Here is a 25,792-nt window from a genome sequence, read left to right on the forward strand (position 1 = left end):
ACTCAAAAAACTTAACGCCCCCCCCCCCCCCAAAAAAAAAAACCCAAACAGATGTTTTGGGATATGACAGCTAAACTTCAATCTATGGCCAATTCCTTCAAAGTCATAAGACATAAACCTACACTACGGTGAACATTATAGAGCAGATCATGGGAAACTGGACTTCTAAGAAAATAATGGTGATCATATCTTTGGGAGACAGAAGCAGATTCAAAGATATTAAGTCCACATGTGCAAACTACCCTGCAGTGATGAAAAAACTGAATTTCTCTACACAAGGGCAATTCTGCTGCATAGAGCACATGTGGCAATGTCTAGAAACACAAGAAAGTTTCCAAAAGGCTATCACAAAGGTAGGGGTGTGTGCAAAAACATACAAACACTTATTAACTTAAGATACAATATAAAACAAAACTCTTATCCTTAAAAACTAGGGGAATAAATGCATAAAGGGTACTGAAATGTGGAAGCAATTAGCATACATTTAGGGGTTCAAACATCAGCAATTACAAAAAAATGGATAAGATTATTCATTTCAATATAAATGCCTCACCAAAGGCATTGCCTTACCTGGAATTTCATTGGCTACAACAGAAGGTGGGCTTGATTGGCTGCTGCTCATCTGCTGATGGCTGATCATGTGGCAACACTGTGGCATGGCATTACTGACCATGTAAAGCGTGTCTGGCACGTTGGACATTCTCACCATTCGCAAACGCACAAGGTCTGTTTGTTCCACCATCATCTCATCTAGCACTGACTGAAATGAGAATTCAGGATGAACAGTCAGTCAATCCGTTCTTTGTATTAAATCACAGTTGGAGTAAGATTATCATCTCATCACAGAAGGGGCAGAGGTTGTAGTTCAGTGGTAGAGCGCCTGCCTCACACAAGTGAGGCACTGGGTTCAAAATCAGCACCACATAAAAATAAATAAATAAAGACATTGCGCCTATCCACAACCAAAAATAAACAAACAAATAAATAAATGAAAGAAAAGGGGGATTCATTAATTGTTTTCTCACTTATGTAATAAGTCTGAAATCGGTGGTAGAAGAAGAAAATACCCATTCCTCTTTAATTAAAGACTCTTTCTGGAGAATTTTTTTTTTAATTTTTTTTTTTTTTAGTTGTAGATGGACACAGTATCTTTATTTTATTTTATGTGGTGCTGAGGATCAAACCCAGGGCCTCACACGTGCTAGGCGAGAGCTCTACCACTGAGCACAACCCCAGCCCAGGAGAATTTTTGAATAGATATAATCATTGGAAAGGCTTATTTTTAATTAGAAGTATTTGAAATCTGATGGAAGCATATAAAATTAATCAAAAATAAATAATACACAAAATTATTATAATGAAAAGAACATGTATACATGTGCTAAGTATCACATTAAAAAATGTTCAAAATATGATTAATGGGACTATAAATAAACCCAATTTTGTTAAAGTAGTTTCAGATGCATCTATCTCACCCACTACAGAACGGCAAAAATGAGGTGTTATATAAACATTTCCAATGGGGGAATTCCTTCTTCCACAGCCATCTGAGAACAGGGCAGTTCTAGAGGACCTTCTGCTGAGCCACCCCATCTTGGGGCAGAGGAAATGGGGACTGGTGTAGTTTCTCACCAGACCTGGCCTGTGAAGGCTCAGCTGCATGAGCACTTCAAGCACAAAGACCAGATCTGACCATTCTGCTTTCTTCCTGTTTTAGATCTATTTAGAATGTCAACCATTTAATATGAAGAATATTATCAACCTAGTCAATAAAACAGAGTTCTCATAAACTCCTTTCATTTTTCTTAAAGCTAGGAAGTCTGGAAATAAAAATAAGTAAAATTTTAAGGCAATGTAATTCTGTCCCTAAATACATTATTTTGCCTGTTACTTCAGAATACTTACTGATGATTTTTGACTTTCAAAGACTGTTAGCTCCTCACAAGCTACTCTTAAGTATTTACATGTGAATATATTTAACAAAAATTACAGTTTCATTTTCACATTATCATAATTTCTTGGGGAGTTCTTTACATTACAGAATAAATAATGCCAACTGTTTATTTCATAGGTTTGAAATTATAATAAGTTTGTATATTTACTCTAAAACTAAACTCAAAACTCAATAGTCAGCTATTATAGAACGACAAAAAATTATGCATTTCTTTAGTTTATGAAGATAAAATGCTTGCAATTTAATTTCAGAACATATCCTCTATTTCAGTAAACTGATAATCTGCAAGGCAATTAACAATTCACAAGGCAACTAAGATGAGAAAAATGTAAAATGTATTATGATTTGTTTTAAAACATTTTAAAAACCTACTCTGTTGAGTAGTTGAACTAGAATTTACTTTCATGTTCCCTATTACTGGATATTTAGGCTATTACACCAAATATTTAAATAATTCTACAATAAATATCTGTGCATATGGTTTCTAATAAAGTTCTCTAATATCTTCAAATGGTTTTTAGTACCTTTGCTTCTTCCACATAGGGAGAGAACAGCCGAGGACGAACGTATATGCCAGCATTTTTTTGCCGCAACCAGGCATTTGACTTTCCACCTTCTGTTGTAGGAAGCATATCTGATGGAGGAGTACTAATCAAGCCTCTTTTCATCTTATAAAATAAAATAAAAAAATAGACTACAGATCTGTGTTGTAGTACAATATCATCAAGATAAAAATGTTTACATCTATAAATCAAAACATACAAACCTTCATATTTAAATAAAAATTTAGAAACATGAAATTTAGAAATACCTCAAAAGTTTAGTAATAATAAAAGGTCCTATACTTTAATTTTTTTTCTAAATAGAGGAATGATTAAAAAACAGATAATATTAATTAAAATGTAATAAGTTGGAGTAGTAGTAGAAATCTTTTTTTTTTTTTGGTACCAGGAATTAAATCCAGGGGTGCTTTACCACTGAGCCACATCCCCAGCCCTTTTTATTTATTTATTTTTTTATTTTGAGAGAGGGACTCACTGAATTGCTTAGGGCCTCACTTAGTTGCTGAGATTACAGGTGTGCCACCATGCCCAACTGATGGAGTAGTAGAACTCTTAATGAAAAACTGATTCTTTATACCTTGCTCAATTCTCTCTTACCCCAAGACAAACTAAGATTGCTGACTTGGCATGTATCTATAGTACAAGGCCACCAGCAATCTAGCACAGTGGGCTTTCAAGAAGGCAATTTGGCTCAAGCCCCATTCCCCTTTTAATAGTCATGCAACCATGGAGATCTTATTTTAGCTTAAAGGCTCTGGGAAGTGGGGTGCTACACCACTAATTGAATGTGGTGGCCTTGCTGTTTCCTCAGTGATACTAGGAGGATGTTTAGTTCCTGAGGTGGTGGTTAAGTATTAAACAAAAGTAACACAAGGGCTGGAATGTGGCTTGGTAGTAGAGTGTATATACTTAGCATATATACATATATACATATCCTGGAGGCCCTGGATCCCATCTCTAGTACCATAAAAGTAAAAATGAAAACAAAAGCACCTGGCAGGTTGCTTGGTATCTACTAAGATAGTGTGAAGGTTAGCAGACATTATTACCAAACCTTTACAGGGGACTTACATGTTAAGCATGGAATTAAGAGTAAGGCATATATATTTTATTTTCTTTAAAAAAATTTTTTATTTGTTCTTTTTAGTTTTACAAGGCATATATATTTTTTAACAAACTCCTAAGGGAACTATTAAAGACAGGGTTCAGTTTGGTTTGAGTTCCAGCTGTTTGTCAAAAATTGTTTCTTCATTACTCTTGTTAAATATAATACCTAATTAATGCATTAAAATTATTATTATTATTATTATTATTTTTGTGGTGCTGGGAATTGAACCCAGGACCTTGTGCATGTGAGACAAGCACTCTACCAACTGAGCTATATCCCCAGCCTAACATTAAAATTATTTCTAATCACCAATACAACATTATATGGTATTTAAAAAAGACAAAACAAAAAACTCAATATTATAATTATGTTGATATACGATCTTTTGGCCTTATTTTTGTACCAAGGATTGAACCCAAGGGCGCTTAATCACTGAGCCACATTCTATCTTGCTAGGCAAGCATTCTGCTACGGAGCCACATTCCCAGCCCTTTTTAAAATTTTTGAGACAAGGTTTTACTAATGGATAGTCTGGCTTCAAATTTGCAATCCTCCTGCTTCAACTTCCTCAGGACCTGGGATTATAGACATTATGACACTGCCTGGCTCAAAAGTTGATTTTTTTAAAAATATAAGGTTAATAATAATTTAGCTAGATTAAGAAAGAGAGGAAACTCAAATAAATAAAACCAGAAAAAAGGAGACATTATAACTAATATCACAGAAATATAAACAATCATAAGATGATATTATAAATAATTCATGCCAACAAAGTAGATAATCTAGTAGAAATGGATGAATTCCTGGACACATACAACCCTACTAAGACTGAATCATGAAGAAGCAGAAAACCCAAATAGACCAATAACTGAGGGAACTATATCAGTAATAAGGTTTTTCATCAAAGAAAAACCCAGGACTTGATGACTTCTCTGCTGAATTCTACAAAACATTTAAAGAACTAATACCAAATTTTATGAAACTATTCCAAGAAATCAAAGAGGAAGTAACACTCTCAAACTTAATTCTATGAAGCCAACATCATCCTGATATCAAAACCAGATAAAGACATAACAAAAAAAGAAAACTTATCAAATGTATGATACGTCAAGATCATTGTAATGAGCAACTAAAAAAAAAAAGAACTGAGCTTGTCTAAAAAATGAACAAATAGCTGTCATGTATAACATATTAAAATAAATAAATGATTAAAAATGAAAAAAAGAGAAAACTATAGACCAATATTCCTGACAATCATAAACACAAAAATCTTAACAAAATACTAGCAAACAGAATGCAACACATCAAAATGATCATCTACCATAATCAAGTCGAATTCATTCCAGGGATGCAAAGATGGTTCCATAAAAGCAAATTAATAGATGTGATATATCATATCAACAGACTGAAGGACAAAAGCCATTTGATCATTCTTATAGATGCAGAAAAAGACATTTGACAAAATTCAACATCCTTTCATGATAAGAACTCAATAAATTAGGTAGATAAGGAGCATTCCTTAACACAATAAAGGCCATAATAATATTATAAACCCATAGCTAATTTCACACTGAAAGCTGAAAGCTCTGGAACAAGACAAAGATGCCCATTTTTGTCACTCCTGTTCAATATAGCACTGGAGATCCTGGCTGCAGCAATCAGGCAAGAGAAGGAAAGGAATCCAAGCTGGAAAGGAAGAAGTTAAATGTCCCTGTTTACAGATGACATGATCTTATATACAGAAAACCTTAAAGGCTCCATGAAAAAACCGTTAGATCTAATAAACAGATTTAGCAAATACAAAAATACAAAATCAACACATCAAATTCAGTAGCATTCCCATGCATAATAGGGAGGTATATGAAAGAGAAGAAAACAATTCCATTTATAATCACTACAAAATATAGATAAGTACCGAATAATAAATTTAATCAAGAAGTAACAGATCTCTATATTGAAAACTATAAAACATTGATGAAAGAAACTGAAAAAAAAAATGACTGAAAAGAATATCCTATGCCCATGGATTAGAAGAACATTAAATGTCCATATTATCCAAAACAATCTAGAGTAAATGAAATCCTTATCACAATACCAATGCCATTTTTCACAGAAATAGAAAAAATAATCCAAAAAATTCATATGGAACCACAAAAGACTCAAATGGCCAAAGCAATATTAAGTTAAAAAAACAAAACAAAACAAAACAAAAAACAACAACAAAAAAAAAACAAAGCTGGAGGGAGCCTCATACTACCTTAATTTCAAAATATACCACAAAGCTATAGTAACCAAAACAGCATGGTCCTGGCATAAGCAGAGACAACAGATGAATGCACTTACAGATTTTTTGATAAAGGTACAAGAACATATGCAGGGATATGCAGGGCACAGAACAGTCTTAAAACCTGTGGTAGGGAAGGGTAAGAGGGTTGAGGACCAGAATAAACCCTCTAGCTTCTCATGCTTTTAGTTATTTGCTTTCAGTTGGCTTTAAAAATAGATTTATTTTTAATTTTGGCAGTCATGCAACTGAACAATGTTATTATTGTCTCCCACTAGTTCTGCTGTAGATACACCTTGATATAGGAGTTATGATGATAATGACTATCTAATTACTTTGCAAGAACTTGAAGGCCACTTTGAAACCACTGACTCTTTGGGCCCACCCAAGTGTCCAGTGGGTGACCTTTTGATACCAGGAGGTCAAAACCTCTACTCTCAGATCATGCTAGTGCCACCACTTTCTGAACATGTGTCCCATGAAAAGCCACAAAGTCTGATTACATAAATTACAATTATTTCACTTCCAATCACTTTTCCCCACATCTGAAATCATTCTGCTTCTTTATCCCGCAAACATCCAAGAAACCCATACCCTTAGGGAGGAGGATTTGAGACTTGGGTCTTTCCCATCATGCTTGGCCACCTTGCAAATAAACTCTTTTGTCTTTTGCAAAACTTTTATCTCAGTGATGGATATACTGTTTGGTGGGCAAAAGAAGCCTGGTTTGTTAACAGTTTCTTCAATAAATGGTGCTTGGGAAAACTGAATATCCACATGCAGAAAAATGAAATTAGGCCTATATCTCACACTATATAAAAAATCAATTAAAAATAGATTAATGTCTTAAAGGTAAAAGCTGAACTATGAACCTACTAGAAGAAAACATAGGGGAAAAACTCCATGACATTGATGTAGGCAAGGACTTTTTAGATAAGACTCCCATACATGGGTAACATAAGCAAAAACAGACAAATGAAATTATATAAAACTAAACTCTATACAATCAACAGAGTAAAGAGACATCTTACAGAGTAGGAGAAAATATTTGCAAACTATGTCTGATAAGGAATTCAAAATATACAGGAATTCAACTCAATAGCAAAAAAGCCCAAATAACTTGACTGAAGAATAGGCAAAAGGCCTCTAATAGAAATTTCTCAAAAGATGACATACTGCTGGGCACATGGTGCACACCTGTAATCCCAGCAACTTGGGAGGCTAAGGTGGGAAGATCGCAAGTTCAAAACCAGCCTCAGCAACTTAGTGAGGTCCTGGGCAACTTAGTAAGACCTTGTCTCAAAAGGGGGATGTGGCTCAGTGGTCAAGTACCCCTGGGTAAAAAAGCAGATGACATTCAAATGACTGATAGGTATATGAAAAAATGCAGGGAAAGGTGAGTTAAAACCACAATGGCTAGTTAGAATGGCTATTATCAGAAAAGATAATAAGTGTTAGCAAGAAAGTGGAAAAAAAGGAAACCTTTGCGGGTTATTGATGGAAATGCAAATTAAAGTATAACCAGTAAGGAAAATAGCATAGTAGTTCCTCAAAAAAGAAAAAATTGAACCGCTATACATTCCAGCAACCCTACTACCAGGTATATATCCAGTGAAATCAGTGTGTCTAAAGGACATTTGCATTCCCATGTTCATTTTAGCACTAGTTACAAGAGGCAAAATGTAGGTTCTACCTAAATCTTCATCAACAGACGAATGCATAAAAAAAATGTGGTATAAAAATATAATGGAACTGGGGCTGGGGTTGTGACTCAGTGGTAGACTGCTTGCCTAGCATGCATGAGACACTGGGTTTTATCCTCAGCACCACATAAAATCAAAATAATGTGTCCGCCTAAAAAACTAAAGATACATAAATAAATGTTTAAAAAAATATAATGGAATATTATCCAGACTTAAAAAGGAGCCTACCATTTGCAACACAGATAAACCTGAAAATGTTAAAAAAAAAAAAAAAAAAAAAAGCTGACCTCACAAAAGTTGAGAGTAGAATAATCGTTATAAGAGGCTGGGAAAGGGCTGGGTGGATTGGTTGATGGGTACAATATTACAGTTAGAAGGAATAAATTCTAGTGTTCTTTTGTATAGTAGAGTGACTACAGTTAAAAATAACTTTATTATATATTTCAAAAAGGTAGAGGAGGGGAAATTCTGAATGTTCTTACCACAAAGAAATGATAAATGGTTAGAATGATGGGTATGCTAATTACTCAGATTTGATCATTATATAAAGTACACATGTATCAAAACATATTATATCTCTAAATACTTACAATTATGACAATCAAAAATAATACAATTATGTTTATAAACATTAAACTTTATAAATCAGTTCATGAAGTATATTTATAATATTTCTTTTCCCCATCCATTCATTCAAGCAGTTCTATCAGTTTAAAAAATACATACATGTAACACAATCAGCTCCATTAATTTTAACTGGCTGAGAGGGTCTCAGAAGACCAATACACTTTGAATACTGAACCAATTTCCCTTCTGTTCTCTGACTTATTGCTGTTCTTAAAGAGACTCCAGAGGCAATTTTTACCTCTTCCTTTTTTAATAAGGATACATGTGATACACTGATATATGACTGAATTAACTCCTCTAAAAATTTAAGGGTCTAGAAAAAGCACCACCTAGTTAGCCATTCAACTCTCATCCACCAAATATTCATTTGTATTATGTGACAGACACTGGGGGCACAATGTTGTTCAAAACAGACATTTGCTTCTATCCTCATGAAATTTACCGATACTTTATTAGAAGAGATTGTTCCCAGTGATTAAAGCAAGTCTGGCATTTTTCTTTCCATGAAAGGGAAAAATGAATAAGACACTTACTGCATCACTTAAGACTTCACTGTTTATAGGTAAGATGTGTTCAGTTCGCACAAAAGGTAAGAGAGAAGAAAGGATCTCTCTAAGCTCTTCGATGTCCAGGTCTCGTCTTTTTACACCCCTTTTGTTCACACTGTGAGCAGTACCACTCAATAAGTTTGGTTCTATGAGACAGAAAATGAGAAGTCTACAACCAAATGCAAATTTTCAGACAGGCTTGCTTTCTTCTACAGTACATATGCTCTAAGTACCACTACTTAAGTACATCTGCTTTAGAAGGGCTGTAAATCAATTATTTTTCTGTCATAAGGAGCTTGTTTAATAAACATGTTCTTGGACAAAAAGAAAGCATCATGTCCCTGGAACAATAATATTCTTTTGGGACTGTTCTGTCTTGATAAAGGATTCTTCTTTGTATACCAACTCAAAGGAGAAAAGATGACAATCTATTAACATCAATCTGATCTCAATTTTGTGATCAGTTTTTATACATATATATTCATATATAAATATTTTATATATATATTTTTTGGGGGGGTAGGTTGTCAATATGTTCATCAGGTTATATATGTTTAAATAGTAATTTTATAGCACTAATCACTTAGTACCCAAGGGAGAAAAACCTAACGTACATTCTAATTTTAAGATTTTTATGAAAACCTAAATTTCCGTAACAAAGGAATGTTATTGCATATAAGTGGATCCTTCGATCTTTGATGTGATGTATGTCCACTGTTTAGAGCAGAGAATAAAGGTTTCTTTATTGGTGAAAGAAGATCTAAACCATTTATGTGCTTATGATAGAGATGGGAAGAAAAAACCCATAATTTTAGAAATATTTATTCATGCTTTTAATCTAAGGGGTTCTTCTAATTCCTTAAAAAAAAATCAACACTGAATAAGATCTTTATCATTCATAAATGTAAATGCTGGATTTCTAAATATTCTATAAACAAACTGATATCTTTCTTAAATTGTGGGGTATGTGTGTATGATTTTTTGAAAAGCTAAGCTATTTCTAGAGTCACTCAAAATAAAATTGTAAGTCTGTGGGAAAGTATTTCCCCTTTTGCTTGCTGTGATTTAGCTTCATACTTACATAAAGGTATTATTAAAAAAAAAAAAAAAAAGACATGGCATCGTGTTTTCACATAAAATCTTATAGGAACTCCCCAAATATCTAATGGGTAAGGAAAGAACCCTTTGTAGAAGTGACTCTGAAATAAAGGTGTGGTTTGCTTAGCTTCCCTCTTATCCCTGCAGGATGCTCTATTCCAATCCAATCTGAAAACCTTTGAAGGGAAATTTTATCCTTTGAGGAAGCTTATTATTGCCCGGCCCCAAATATGACTTTTCATCATTACCAGCCTTACATTAGTAAACACACCTATGACCTCTAAGAATTATGCAGAGTTTTACACAACCCATTATTGTAATTTGTGATAGTTACAAATTTGTGATAGTTGTGATACTGACAAAAACAATGGATAAGCAAATACTGAACTGGTGCTCCTAGGGGAAGCATAGGTTAGGTTCCTATTCACCTCTGGGCACAACATTTTTTTCAACTGATTAAGACATAACTTTGTTTTATGTGTTTCTGTTTAAAGATTCTTTGTTTTATATTATTCATTCATATGACTGAACTCATGGCCAATAGTGCTGTAACTCATGAATGCTGAATGAAGCTTTTCTTAATTTTATAGCACTAATCACTGTATTTTCTCCAGAAGGTGCATCACAGCCAACATTAAGACAACTCTTTAGCACCATAATTGGGGGCAACTTCAAACAGTGTGAACACTAATAAAAACATAAAAATATAACACAAAAATGTGAAAAAGGGCACTAAGTAGATTGTGAAAAGAACCCTTGATTATAGTAAATCTGAATAAGGTGAGATGTTGCTGCCTTGTTGGACTTAGCTGGAAACACGCTCGGTGGACTACTAAAACTTCTACAGCTCTGTGCTTGTGCGTTAGTGATCTTCACAGTGCCATGAATATGAATTTTTGAGGTTACAAATGCATTTTATCAAGTAGATAAATTCACTAATACAGAATCTGCAAATGATAATAGACTGTATACTGGCATTTGAAAAGCTTTCTGAATTAACTGTAGTGGTTTTTATATTTTGAATTTCAAATCTGAAGAAGGCTAAAGGCTTTTGTAGGCCACAGAAAAATAAATTAGGAAAAATACAATAGGAGGACTGGTTTTGTTTCCTAGTACTTGTGTAATAGCATGTTTAAGGGACACTATTAAGAAGGTTTGAATTAGCACAAAATTTTTATGTTATTTAAAAATGTGACAGAACAACTATGTAAACGTGCTAAAAATCACTTACTTGAATATTTTAAATAGGTGCACTTTATGGTTACAAATTAGAACGTATTATAAATTATATCTAAATACATCTACTGAGTTGGGCGAGGTGGTGCATATCTGTAATCCCAGTGATTTGAGATTCTGAGGCAGGAGGAGCATAAGTTTGAGACCAGCCTCAGCAACTTAGCAAGACTCCTGGCTCAAAATAAAAAATAAAAAGGGCTGGGGTATAGCCCAGTGGTAGAATGTCCCTGATTTTAATCTCCAGTACCACAACAAATAAGTAAACAAATTTATTTTAAAATGATAGAAAAGGGAAATCTATTTAATTTTTCCAATTTAAAATCTTTTAGTTGGGTTCATTATACAGAGAAAAACAACACTGTATGAGGTGAGAGGAACTGGTGAGTGGCTAACAAATAAAAGACTGCTATAGAATCCTAAGTTGCCAAAGTCAAAAGCCCATTTCCATTTCCCTATGTATGATGATGTTACCCTTACTTATGTAACACTCCAGCTAGAGGTCACTCAAATATATTCTTTTACCTTCCATAACATTTTAAAATAAAATTGATTTTAAATATTTTGAAGCATGCAATTCAGTGACTTTTAGACATACATATTACTGTGCATCTATGAATACTACATTTTAATCAACAATGTGTGTGTGTGTGTGTGTGTGTGTGTGTTACTAGGAACTGAACCTGGGGTGTACTACCACTGAGCTATGCCCTGAGGTCTTTTATTTTTTATTTTGAGACAGAGTCTCAGAAAGTTGCCATGGCTGGTGTCAAACTTGCCATCCTCCTGCCTCAGCCTCCTAAGCAGAGCGATTATAGGCATGCGACACCATAAGTGGCAACATTACACCTTTATAACACTTCAATCTTTACATGAAACTTTTTTATGTGATGCTGAGGATCCAACCCAGCGCCCCGCGCATGCCAGGCAAGCGCGTTACTGTTTGAGCCACATCCCCAGCCCCAAGTTACGTTTTAAAGTTGCAAAATAAAACTTTAACAGCCTATACTCTACTTTTCTGACTGTAAAAAGTTACACATGCTGATTAGCACAAACTAATTTTCTGAACTTACCTCTGTCTGCTATTCTTTTCATCAACTGATGCTCTCCCCATTTAATCAGATATTTAAGGATATCTTGTTCACTTGCCTGCAATAAAAATGGTTTGTATTTATTTTAATCAATTTCACTGATAACTTTTCCTAGGTTGTTGCAACTTACCATTGTTTCCCTCTTTCTGTCAGCTGTTAGAAATTTTAGAGTTAAATCTGTTGTCCATCAACAACAAATATGCAAAACCACATTATAGATATTTATCCAGTAATAACTCTTGGCTCCAGCAACATTTTTATTTCCATATATTTTTTTTGCCTTTGTCCTGTTTTCCCCTATTTATTTTATCTTACCATATAGTTTCTATACAATTACCTTATTTTTTGAAACAAGATGGAAATAAACACATGAAAGTAAAAGTACAGTGATAGTTATACTATCTCCTTCAAGGATGGGAAATACATACGTAGCAATTTGTGGCAGAGGAAACTGCAATCTCCACAAAGCATTTATTGGTTGGTAAGAGAGTCTCCAAGCACAACCTGGGAAGTGGCAATGTACCCCTCATTTCTTTGTACCTTATTTAAAATCACAGAGCAAATTTAAACTGCTCCCCGAGTTTAAATTGCTAAAACAGAATGCAAAGCTCCGAGAGTCAATAATTTGAAAGAACTGACAAACTCTAACTCCCCTAAACACAAAGCATCCAGGCTTGATCAGTACAGTGAGAGAAGGCTGGTAAACAAAAGCCTTCCATACATCAAGTCCAAGTGTGACAACATCTGTACTGCAATCAGATCAATATTGAAGGAAAGCACTGATGCCGAGTATATTATTGAACTTTTCGCTGCATTTTCTGATTGAGATGGTAGGTAGGACTGTATAATTCTTCTAGTACAAAGACATAGGAATTGTCTCAATGAGTTTGTGTGTTTGCAGCATTAAAACTGTTGTTTAGTTTTAGCATGAAATTCATACAATCAATGCAAAACAACAACAACAAAAAACCCAGCAAATTTAGTTGGATATACTTTACCTGAATACTTCTTGCAATACTTAAAATCTTCTATGACTTTAAATCACCAAATAAGATTAACATATAGTCAAAGATACAAGATACTAAAAACTATTTTTTACTAAAAATGAATAGTTGAAAACATTAGTATTTACTTTGGCAGAACACATGTACTGAGTTTTTATAATCAGTTAAGCAGATGAGAAAGTGAATATTATTTGTATTTTGTTCTGCTTAAACTACTGCCTACAATCTAAATATCTGAGACTGCAGAAGTAAGATACTATTATAGGGAATCCACTTTAGTGGAAGCCAAGAAAACTGCTGTTGGAATATGCTTCTGACCTTGCCTACTGCCTCACCTCTTTTGGTGTAGTTGGTTAAGTCCTGGTTTCGTTCATAATGTCAAGTCACAGTAGCAGTGTGCATGAGGAGCCAGTGAGCCAGAAGCCTGTGTTGTACAAATATGAAAAGGGCATTCCTAGGTGGTTTGAGCACAGCCTGTTTCTCTCCCCCTACTCTACCCCAGACAGAAGAATAACAGAATACAGATGTATTTCTTGGTGCACATATGAATGACAATGAATTTGAGAGGGGGTGTTAATGATTACCTGTAGATAGTCAGACTGGATAGCAGTAAGCAGATGGTCTTTGCTGAGTTCATAAAAAACATCCGAAGTCATGACCTGGGACAATTCCTCACAGAGGAAATGCAAAGCTTGCCGGTGCACCCACTTAGAGCCATATGGATGTGAGCTCCACTTGAGGATGGCAATTAAGGTATCTAATGAGATGCTCTCAGCAATGATATCCTCACAGCCTAAAAGAGAAGGCAAACACTTCTTGAGATTAATCATAAATATTACTTATTGAACATCAGTGTGTTAGGCTTAAAAGTAGCAATAGTAAAAAAGAACTCAAGGAGATAAAATCTCATGAAAATCACCAAGACATGGTGGGATGGGATAGCAATAGATTATGACATCTTTAGGAAATATACTGCCCTACAGAGAGAGCGAGCGAGCTGTAGAAAAAGGCAGAGAATCCTCCCAGTTGTTCAAGAAAATAAATATCTATATGCAAATCCAATAATTTGAATAAGACAGTATTATGGAAAGCACTGGATCAAAGAGAAAGAAGAGCAGGAAGAAATGATACAGTTGTGGGAACTGGCCAGAGGAAGGATATGGGTGACAATTGATGGACAGAACATCCCTACCTAATGAGAAGACAAGGAATATTTGTTCTTTGTACTGTCCTCATAATCTCTCCAAAAACAGACAAAATATCAAAAGTTCTATATTCATCTGGCCTTAGTTCTTTCAAAAAGAAATAAGTGGCTTAAGTAAAAAGGGCCAGGATCCTAGAAGAAGTAACTTCTGGCATTTTAAAAGCTCAAAGAAGAAAAGGAAGAAATCTGAGGATAGTCAGTTGTTTTCCTTAGAAAAAGATAATATAAAGATAAATATAAGTAAAATCTGAGTGACATTGTGGAAAGGAAAATAGCTGAAGTTGGGCAGAAACTCTTTCTTCACTAGGTTTACTATAAAATAAAATGTGATTCTGATTAATATGCAAAAAAAAAAAAAAAAAAAAGAAAAGAAAGAAAGAAAGAAATGCTGTGTGCAGTGGTGCACAACTGTAATCCCAGCTCAGGAGGCTGAGGCAGGAGGATTGCAAGTTCAAAGTCAGCTTCATCAACTTAATGAAGCCCTAAGCAACTTAGAGATACCCTGTCTCAAAAAAGAAAAAAAAAAAAAAAAGGCATTTAAACATCATCACCAACAATGAAAAAAATACAGTTACACAGTCTGTTCTCCAATTACCTTAGAGTTTTAAAAGATAAAGCCCAAAGAAAGGGTATCAATGAACTCCAGACTTTCAAAATTCAAAGCTATCTCTAAGACCATAAAACAAGATCAGTGGCCAGCCAATAAGGCATCTACAAAAAGTAACGCCTCAGGGGCTGGGGTTTGGCTCAGTGGTAGAGCAACTGCCTGGCATGTGTGAGGCACTGGGTTCAATTCTCAGCACCACATATAAATCAATAAAATAAAAGTCCATTGACAACTAAAAAATATTAAAAAAAAAGGTAATGCTTCCCTTCCCTTTTCTGCTATGGTACCAGATAAGGAAAAATATCATAGATAATTGTATAATGTGGTTTCCACAAAGCACTTAACAAAATATTTCATAATGCTGCTAGTTTGTTAGCACCACAAGACAGGGACTGCTGTCTTCAGTGTGTCTGAGCATCTTCCTGCACGTGGTGGGTGTCAAATAAAGCTGTAGTGGACATACAAATGAGATCCTTGCAGATATGAGGTGATGACAAAACAGTGGTTAACAAAACCATTCAGAAGCAGCACCACTTAACTTGGAGGGTACAGTGGAAGTCTCTGTCCTTGCTATGTTTATCAAGAATTTGAATGAAGATATGAAAGTAAGCATCTAAATCTCCAGATGACCCTAAAACTGGGAAACACAGTTAATGACACTGAACAAAGCAGAAACATAACTGGCTATAATATAAAGACTGGCCAAAATGAAGTTGAAATGTAACTAGGAAGACTAGAAAGTTCTATACTTAAAATTGAAGATCAACTGCATGTTAGATAAGAGGCAAGCTACCCTAAATACACCAACATAAAATAATATCTGGGTATTTTAGTTGCATGAATGCAAAAGGTAACACAGCTGCTATAAAGCTGAAGCAATTTTAGGCCTTTAAGGTACAAGCATCAAGACCTCGTCAGAGACTCATGTAACCCTATTCTCCTGTGCTGTTTTGGGCCCTGTATTTTGGATGGGCACTGGTCAAACCACAAGATTTCTAGAAGAGAGCTTGAGACCTGTCATAGGAGAAAAGCTTCAAATGAACAGGGTATTTGGCTTATGTAAGAGAAACCTGAGTAGAGATGAAAGAGCAGTTTTTAAACATCCGATCAGTCCTCATGAGGTAGAAGAGAAATAAATGACATTGGCTGTTCCAAGGGCAGGTCCTGGGAAACAAATGGTGTTAAAGGAGAATTTTGGTTCAATAACAAGAAATTTATAACTATTATAAATTTCTCTACCCCACTCCCCTCAAAAAAATTTTTTTTTCTAGAATAGTAGCAGCAGAGTCTGGCTCATCACATTAGGGACATACTTAACACTGGGTAAGAACTAGGGTCAGAGGACATCCAAGCTGCTTCCATCACAAAGATAGAATCATGTTTTGGAATATGGTAAGAGAACAAAGATTCATTTATTTAATCTGAATATTAATACCTTTATAAGAAACACTGAGGTCACAATGAGATCTACATGAAAATGAAACCAAAAGGCATGAATAAGTGCTGATAAGTGGGAAATACAAAAAAGTTTTGAACAGTCTTCATGATTTTATGGAAATCCTTGAATGTCAAGCTAGAGCAGATCTCTTCCAGCCAGTGGACAACTTCTGTTGGGCTGATGTTTAAAGCAATTGATGGAATAGAAGTCAGCAGTGTAAGTCAACCTGATAGGAAAGGCAATCTTATAGATGCGCTTAGGAATGAAGTAGGGGGATATTAGAGGAAAGAATGTGGGGCTAGGGATGTAACTCAGTGGCAAAGAGCACTTGCCTAGCATGCATGAGACCCTGGGTTCATCCCAGTGCTTGGGGTGGGGGTAGGTAGGAGGAAAGCATGTATCAGAATCCTACTAAACCAGGATATTAGCAGAGGTGAAGAAAAAGAATCAAAGATAATGTGGATCATATATTTAAATTTCTGAGGTTACAAAGAAGCAGGATATGGCAGGAAAAAATGGGCTTTCAAATCAAGACAGATTGGACTTGAAAAAAATTCCAGCTCTGACACTTGGACAGATCACTTAACTCTTTGAGCCTGACATTTTCTCATCTCTAACGCTGAGATAATATCTCCCACCTCACAAGGTTGTCACGAGTCCAAATGAGCTGCACCCTTGATGCTCATTCGGATGCACACTGGGGCAGAGGGATATTGACACACAGCTCCTTTTCCTGCTCATTCTCCTGGTGATGTCGTCCATCTCTACAGCCTTCACTCCCATTGCACCCCTATGACTTCCCAGCTATTGCTCCAACCCAGGGTGATCTCTTGATGCCTTTAGTCATTCCTTACTTCCACTGGACAATTCCAGATGGATGTTCCACAAACAGTTCAAGTATAGAAGTCAGTTCATTTCCTCTGGGAAATCTAGCCTCCTCCCTTTCTTAATGCATTTTAGTGGAATCACTTCTACCCAGTCATCAAAGCCAGAGATCTGAGTAATATTATTGACTCCTTCTCCTGAAGCCCTTATTAAATCTATCACCAAGTGCTGTTCATTATACTTTTAAATCCATCCCCTCCACAGGATCTCTATTCAATTTCTATCACTGTTTTCAAAATTCCATATTTTCTCCCTATACAATTATACAATTGAAACACCCTTAAAAAAAAAAGAAAACCATCTCTAGTCTTGTCCCTTTGAATCTGTTCTCTACTGTTGCCAGAATGATCCTTTAAAATGCAAATTATGTATGCCTCTGTAACAAATTATTCAATAGCTTGCAAATGACTTCAAGAAAAAAACACAAACTATGTATCTCTTGATGATCTGGCCCTTGCCTGTTCTGCAGGCCCACCTAGCTTAAAAGAGAGAATTATCTTATATTGTCAAAATTAACATTTTCATGTTATGGTAAAGTATCTAAATTAGCAATAATATACTTTTTATCAAAGTAAAAAACACTGGATTGAAAATATGCAGATAATAGCAAGGCAGAGGGGAGGCTGGCAAGGGAAGGCTAGCAAACAAGATGCCAACAGTTGGGCTGGGTTGTAGCTCGGTGGTAGAGCGCTTACCTAGCATGTGTGAGAGACTGAGTTTGATTCTCAGCACTACACATAAATAAATAAAATAAAGGTCCATCAACAACTTAAAAAATAATAAATCCAGGGCCTCAGATATGTTAGGCAAGCACTGCACCACCTAGTTGTATTCCTAGCCCAAAGACAGATTTTTGGTGACAAGGTACTGTACAAATCTGGGCTGGGGATGTGGCTCAAGCGGTAGTGCGCTCGCCTGGCATGCATGCAGCCCGGGTTCGATCCTCAGCACCACATACAAACAAAGATGTTGTGTCCGCTGAAAAAACTAAAAAAATAAATATTAAAAATTTTCTCTCTCTCTCCCTCTCTCTTAAAAAAAAAAAAATACTGTACAAATCTAAGCCCAGTGCCTAGATGAGAATGACCGTATATGTGCAAGTGCAGGTATTTATTTCTACTGATCAGAACATCATATATTCTATCTTAGCAAGCTTTCTCAAACTATCTCTGGTCAAGGATAGTTTGAGAATTGCTAAGATAGAATATATGATAAACTAGAATAAGATAGAATATTGGATAAACTTCCAATCTGTCATGGATGCAATATTTTTATAAAATACAACAAAAATACTACTTGAATGTTGTGGCAATGTCAAATTGCTAGAATATTTTCTATATGGATACTCTGTGCTTATCTCACCATGGTCATACTTTGAACAGAATTGCTCTCATAAGAGTTCCTCCTCCTCCTCCTTCTGCTGCTGCTGCTTCTTTTTGTTTTGGTTCCCGGGACTGAACTCAGGGACACTTGACCACTGAGCCATGTCCCCAGCCCTATTTTATATTTTGTTTAAAGACAGGGTCTTGCTTAGCGCCTTGCAGTTGCTGAGGCTGTCTTTGAACTCACAATCCTCTTGCCTTAGTCTCCTGAGCTGAGGTTTGTCTTCTGTCATGTAAAGACACTGTGGTTACTAGCTTATTGGTCCAAAGAGGATAACAAGTGGCACTGGGAACAAAGGACCCCTGCTGCGCACAGTGGCCACCACAGTAGCCCCAGCTGCTGCAAACTGAAGCACACATTATTTAAACATTTTTTTGTTACACATCACTGAGGTTCTCAGGTGTTTTGCTGCATAGTGATGACAGACTCAAAAACCCATAAAACTTTCTAAATGAATTCAAAAGCTTTTATTAATAATTTTCTTATAATAGGGTTGAGGTTGTAGCTCAGTGGTAGAGTGCTTGCCTCACATGTGGAAGGCACTGGGTTTGATCCTCAGCACCACATAAAAATAAAATAAAGGTGTTGTGTCCATCTACAACTAAAAAAAATTTTAAAAAGATACTTTTCTTATAATAAAATGAACTCCACGTATAGCCAAGAAATCTGATAGATGGAAAAAGGCACCAACATATTCTGTTTAGGTAGATTTGCAACCATACTGTTGTGAGCTTGGCTTATTATGTGAAGTCATCTTTCTATAATTTTTAAAAAATATTTTTTAGTTGTAGCTGGACACAATACCTTTATTTTATTTAGTTAGTTTTATGTGGCGCTGAGGATTAAACCCAGGGCCTTGCACGTGCTAAGCAAGTGCTCTATGGCTGAGCCACAACCCTAGCCCTCTATAATTCTTTTGCTTGGGTGATAACCAAATTTTATAGATCTATCTCCTAATTGTTTAATCTTTTCTTCTATTCTCTTGCCAGCATGCTTTCTGTTCTTTAATGTGGGCAAAAAATGCCCCTTTTCAAAAGATCCTGCATGTTAAACAGAATTGTTTTCTGTTTTTATTATCAAAATTGTTCTCTGGGGCTGGGGTTGTGGCTCAGTGGTGAGCACTTGCCTTGCATGTGAGGCACTGGGATCAATTCTTAGCACCCCATATAAATAAATGAATAAAATAAAGGTTTGTCAACAACTAAAAAAAATTTTTTTTTAAAAAGTGTAAAAAAATTGTTCTGTTTATGTTCCTCTGGTAACTAAATATAAGCCTCAATGTTGACAGCTCTCTGGGCACACTGTCAGGATCTGTCTTTGCTCTCCACTCTCACTTGTGGTTATTCGGGTATAACATCTTACTTGTTTAACCAATGCCAGAGGGAAACCTCACCTTGCCTTGTGGCCATCAGGAAATATATAAGCAGCTTCCAGATTCAGAGTTTCATACTGGGGTTGGTTGGGAAGAGAATGACAGAAGAGAGGGAGGGACTGTGGGAGGGAGATGACAGTTCAACAACCAACATAAAAGAATATTATAAGTTTGGACAAGGCTGGCCCTAGACTTGGCCTTAGGCATGGTGACCCTTTAATGGCACCAGATTAGAAATATGATTAAAAGTACAAACAAGCTTGAAGAAAAGTTGTTTCGATTCTTCCCTGCTAACCTATATGGTGACTGATTGTGGGACTTGAGGCAAGAAGGAATTGAGGGTGGCAGAAAGCAAGAGAAAGAGAGGCTTTCAATTTAGACAGCTGCATTACTAACTCTTGACTCACTCTTACCACCCTGTGCTGGATCAAAAGACTTAGTTCTTCATATGCAGGCTAAAGCAATCCATTACTGTGCAGAGGATAATGGTGAACACTGTACCTTTCTCTAGGACAGAAAACCTTAAATTTCTACGTCCTACCCATCTTCCTTTGACCTTTATATGTAATCAATGTGTTCCACCGATTCTTCCTTCAAAATACTCTTTGATTAGCCTCTTTAATTCTACCTCTAAGACATGTCTATACGTACTGGCACAAACACCACCTCTTTTCAAATTCTAAGCACCTCACACATCAATTCTTGAAAAGCTTTCCTACTTTCTCCTTCCCTCTGATATTCCAATCTACATGGCTGAAAGGTTTATGTTTTCTAAAATGCCATTATCACCACATCATCCCTACTTACCTATTACAAACGGAGCTAAGAATTCCAGATCTAAGGCAGAAAATGCGAGTCAAGACATATGGGTTGGAAGACAAGCCAACCTGTGCCTCAATGTTTTAAACTGCCTTCCTCAGATCGTAACATCTGGGAGATGGGTGGATACATATATGCTCCCCTCTACCTCTCCCTAGGGGTACAATTCTGAAGAGTCTAAACCCAGACCTCCCAGGCATGACCAGCTCAGGGAACCACTCATATATATACTGCTCTCCTGCCTTCCCAGCTTCACCCTTTCTTGGGAGAACCTACCAAATACATGATCTGCATTCAAGCTCAGATGTAGGGCTGTGCTTGCATCAGGGATCATTAGGAATGAGAGGAAATACCCAAAGATAGCTAGAAATGGCCCTAGAAAACAAGATTCTTGAATGATATTCCAGAATTAGATCCCCCCCCAACCCATACACTTATAAGTGAGGGAGGTGATAACCTCTGCTGGCAGCAACAGGACAACAGGAGGATTTTCACTAGGAGCAGATTAACATGATGTGTAAATGAAAGATGAATTAGCTCAGCAGAAATGGTGGCACTTAAATGGAATGAGAACATTAGTGCACATAAGTCCCTGATACTGGCTGGCTTTAGTGAACAGCTTTAGAAGCCATGCAAAAAGAAAACTATTGGCTCAGCTTAACCAACTCTTAAACCTAGGCATTCTTCAAGGTCTGGAGACCTTGAGGTCAGTATTTAAAGAAACCCTATTCCTGCCACTGCATGGTGCACTGCCATAACTCATGCTCAAGATTTAATTTGCAGGACATCAGAGCTACAAAGAAGATTTGAATGAAAGCCTCACTAAGTCTTCTATGATAAAACCTGGGTCCTGATAGGAATATTTGGACACAGAAACCCAAAATGGGGATGTTTGATTCAGTGACCTGAAATGTTGTTACATCCCAAGATTTGCCCAAATTTTCTCGTCTAGGAAAAGGAGCTTCCTCCAACTCTCAGCTGGAAAACAACAGCATATTTTTGTCTGGAGACCCTGAAAAGATCATGCCTGTCTTCTTCAAGATCTGCTCCTGCTTCTTCCCACTACATCCAAACCAACAATCCAGATGAGGTTTATAGCTGTCTGATTAAGAAAATAGAGTTCCTGTGTCAGAAGGTAGGAGTACAGACACCCAAAGAACTCTAAGACCATCTATGTACTGGCAGGCCAACTTGTGGTTGTGCATCTTGAGTGTGCTGCAGTAAGAAGGAGCTCATTCAGAACCCAAGGGATACTCAGGGGCATCTTCTGGTGCTTCTTTGCCTGATAACAAAGACTCAGCAACTGTAGCAAGTGTTAATGACGGAACAAGAGCTCGGACACCCCTGGGATAAAAGTCTGGGTTACCTTACCTGGTAGACTACCCAGATGTGCTGAAGTATTGGTAAAGGGGGACAATAGGGTGATCGGTCTGATTTATAGTATTCCAACTGGCTTTAACCTGAATAATTTCTCACAATCTCTATCCCTGTAGGGATAAAAAAAATATAAAATATAAAAAATAAAAATAAAAAATATAAAAAGAAATATGTGAGACTTAGAAGGCAGAAGAAAGTAGCTATTACCTTCTAAAAGTTACTATAGCTAGGTGACACATGTCACAGAAGTGCTAGTGGATTCTGACTTGTCCTTGCTTCTTCTCTGCATCCAGATGTCCCACCCAAGTCCATCCTCATGCCTACCACTAGATGCATGGATACAGTACCACTGACACAACAGCCAATCTCCATGAGTCCCTTTCCCCAGTCCCAATTTGGAGGCTGGACATGTGTGGCTTCTCACGTACACAACTCATCTGGTCCTTTGCCACTCTCTCTTTCAGATCTTTACTTCCTCAGCTTCTCTGGCAACTGTATAAGCTTCAAATCCTTATTCCATATGTTGTAGTTGCTCAGCTTCCCTGACTGAATTCTGATAGTTGTAAGATCATGAGTTAGAGCTTCCAGCTAGATGTGGCAGCTGGAATGTGGCTAATTCCACCATTTCCCTGAAGCAAGTCTCTGGCTGTGCTGTGACTGGCCACATGAGTTGGATTAATGGAGTACACAAACTAATTTGAGTGACTCAAGCAGACTGAATTGGGCATTTCATGCTTACCTCATGTCTTCTCTGCTTTTCACCCCCAGCAAGCCAGTTTCAAAGACAGTATCCTAAAAGACCTTGCCTCAACTGTACTTTTGTATCTTCTATATTCAGGTGTGGAAATTCTGATACCTTGAATAGGCACTCCTAGGAATTGACCAGGCACCCATACATATGAAAACCATGAGATGCAAGGAAGTAAACACCCCATGAGAAATACTTTCCACAGAGGCTGGGGGAATAATTGCTTTCTCTTTCCTCATGTGGACAACTCTGAAACACATTCCATGTGGCTCCTCAGAGGGTTCCAGTAGGATAAAGCTTAGCTGTCCAGAGCAAAACTGAATTGGTTCTCTCATTTAATTTCATTCTTCCCAGTCTTCCATTCCCATTCTCTGGAAGAATTTCCCCAAATTAACTATCTACATGGATATCCTTATAGTAGATTTCACTTTCAGAAGGAAGCTAGACTAACATAGAACAGATAAAAAAATCCCTACTCCTGACAATGGTCAATAAGAAAGTCATTTTAAATTGCTACTCTGGGTTTTGCTCAAACTAATGGTCCATTCAGCCTTAGATTTCAGGTTAATTTTCTAGGCTTTTATTTAAAAATCTTTATTTATTGAGCCATGTGCCAGATTCTATATTAGATGCAGGAGATACAATGATATAAACAATACTGTTCTTGATCTCAGGAAGCTAACAAAATTCTAGGAGAAGCAGAAAAGAAAGTAGGTGATTTCACCTCTATGCAATAAGCCATAAGAGGGATAGACAAAAGGCTGTGGTGACTATAGCTTTTCAGTTGAGGCGACATTGAAAATACACCTTTTTAAAGAAATGGGAAGAAATGGTATTCCAGGCAAAGGAAGAATGTGCGTGCGTGCGTGCGTGCGTGCATGTAGCAGCTGTTGAAGTGACCACAGAATATGTAGTTTCAAAAAATGGTTTGTTGAAGAAGAAGAATATTTATAATAAAATCTAGTTCTCTTCACCAATTCTAGTTGTCTACATCCCACCAGCATTATAAATCTGTCACCTGGAGTGTTTCAAATAGTTTGAACCCACTCTCCTAGAAAAAAAATAAAATTTTCTCTTCAAAATCAAAGTACTTGTATAAGGCTTCAATAAATTTGTTTTCTTCTAATTATTTAATTAATCCATAAAAAATTGTTGGTATTAACTGATCTGACCTATGAAAATATTATCAGAGTAAAAATTACCATAAACTTAGTTGGTTAAAACAACACTTTTATCATCCTGTACTTTCTGTGTGGAGAAGCCTGGGCATGGCGAGCTGGCTGGCTCTTCAGTCAGGGTTTTGTTCATGTGCAATGAAGGTGTCAACTGGGCTTGCATGTCACCTAAAGGTTCAACTGGGAAAGAATATGCCTCCAGGGGCTGGGGTTGTGGCTCAGTGGTACAGTGCCTGCCTCACATGTGTACTGGTTTTGATTCTCAGCACCACACATAAATAAATGAATAAAATAAAGGTCTATCAACAACTAAAATAAAAAAAATATATATATATAAATAAAAAGAATACGCCTCTCCAAATTAATTCAGACTGTTGGCAGACTTCTTTCTCTATGGCGGTAGACTAAGCCCAATTCTCACCTTGTGGTTTTCTTATCAGGCAATCTCACCAAAGATGAGATCTCACCAAGCTGGGGAAGAGTTTCTAGCACCAGTTGGCTTTGAAATGGAGTTCCATAAGATAATCTAATCATAGGAATGACATCCCATAGTTTTGCCTTTGATCACAGATTACACATAGGAAGAGGGGATTACATAACAGTCTGAATACCAGAACACAGGGACCACTGAAGGCCTCCTCTTTGTCTACCTGTTCCAGTACATTTATGACCACCTAAGCAATATGTAGTCAGACAAGCCTTATCACTTACTCTGCCCTTAAGCACCCCCGTGTCTTTCATCTATTTTTGTTCCTCCCGGCAGAATATCTAATTTTACTTCTCTAAAGAGAGGTAAGAATGCTATCAACATTTTAGGTATGCATCAGAGTATGGTGGGGAGTTAAATTGGGTGTTTCTGGGTTTTATTGCTCATATTCATGTAGCTGATACTCAGAATTTTATTGTTCCTTTGGGTAGAGAGGCATGATCAAGGTATTGTCTTAAAATGTAACATTTCGCCACACGGAAGTGCATCTTCCAAGGTCTGGTCCTATTATAATCTTATGAGATTTTCTTGCATTAGCTAAATGCCAGAAGTAATTGGTCATATTGTAGCTATCACCTAAATATTTTGTGTTCCCCTTTAATGTGGTTTAAAAGTCATGTACACTCTCTGGATTGCCCATCTGGAAGGATATACAAGAAACTGGTGACACTGTCTCTGGAGAGGAACTGAGTGGCTGGGAGACAAGGTTGAAAGGGCAAGAACCTTCACTTTTTTTGAATTCTGTCCTATGTGAAGATATTACCTATTCCAAAAATTAACCACCACCACCATGCTATGGAAGTTGCCAAGAATTCCTTCCCTTATCACTCAGTAAAATCAACCACTGACCACAAAACCTAAGCAAATGTTGGAAAGGAAATGAGAAGGTTCTGTATCCTGAGAACATTACTTCCTTTTACAGGAAGGAGGCAATCACTGACATTCATGGTGTGTGTGTGTGTGTGTGTGTGTGTGTGTGAGTGAGAGATAAAGTATGTGCACTGAGTGCTATATTCTTTATTCCTGTAAATGGAGAGAGAGAATGAGAATATGAATATATGCACTGAGTGCTATACTCTTTATT

General features: G+C 36.5%; 1 protein-coding gene across 4 annotated transcripts in view; it reads right to left on the minus strand.

The window, feature by feature from the left end:
• The window catches only part of Btbd7 (BTB domain containing 7), an 89,146-nt gene that overhangs the window by 11,225 nt on the left and 52,129 nt on the right, over positions 1-25,792 (minus strand). For 2 of the 4 annotated variants that reach the window (XM_048799229.1, XM_015495023.2), the window contains 5 exons: positions 13,798-14,006; positions 12,192-12,267; positions 8,773-8,933; positions 2,479-2,622; positions 571-760 (listed from right to left, as the gene is read on the minus strand). In XM_048799229.1, the coding sequence (XP_048655186.1) occupies positions 571-760; positions 2,479-2,622; positions 8,773-8,933; positions 12,192-12,267; positions 13,798-14,006 (780 nt within the window). Of the gene's footprint in view, positions 1-570; positions 761-2,478; positions 2,623-8,772; positions 8,934-12,191; positions 12,268-13,797; positions 14,007-21,140; positions 22,409-25,792 lie in introns of those variants that run through there. The other 2 variants (XR_007345947.1, XM_048799230.1) reach the window with 2 other exon arrangements.

This window comes from Marmota marmota, unplaced genomic scaffold (assembly GCF_001458135.2).
Source record: "Marmota marmota marmota unplaced genomic scaffold, marMar, whole genome shotgun sequence".
Classification (NCBI taxonomy): domain Eukaryota; kingdom Metazoa; phylum Chordata; class Mammalia; order Rodentia; family Sciuridae; genus Marmota; species Marmota marmota.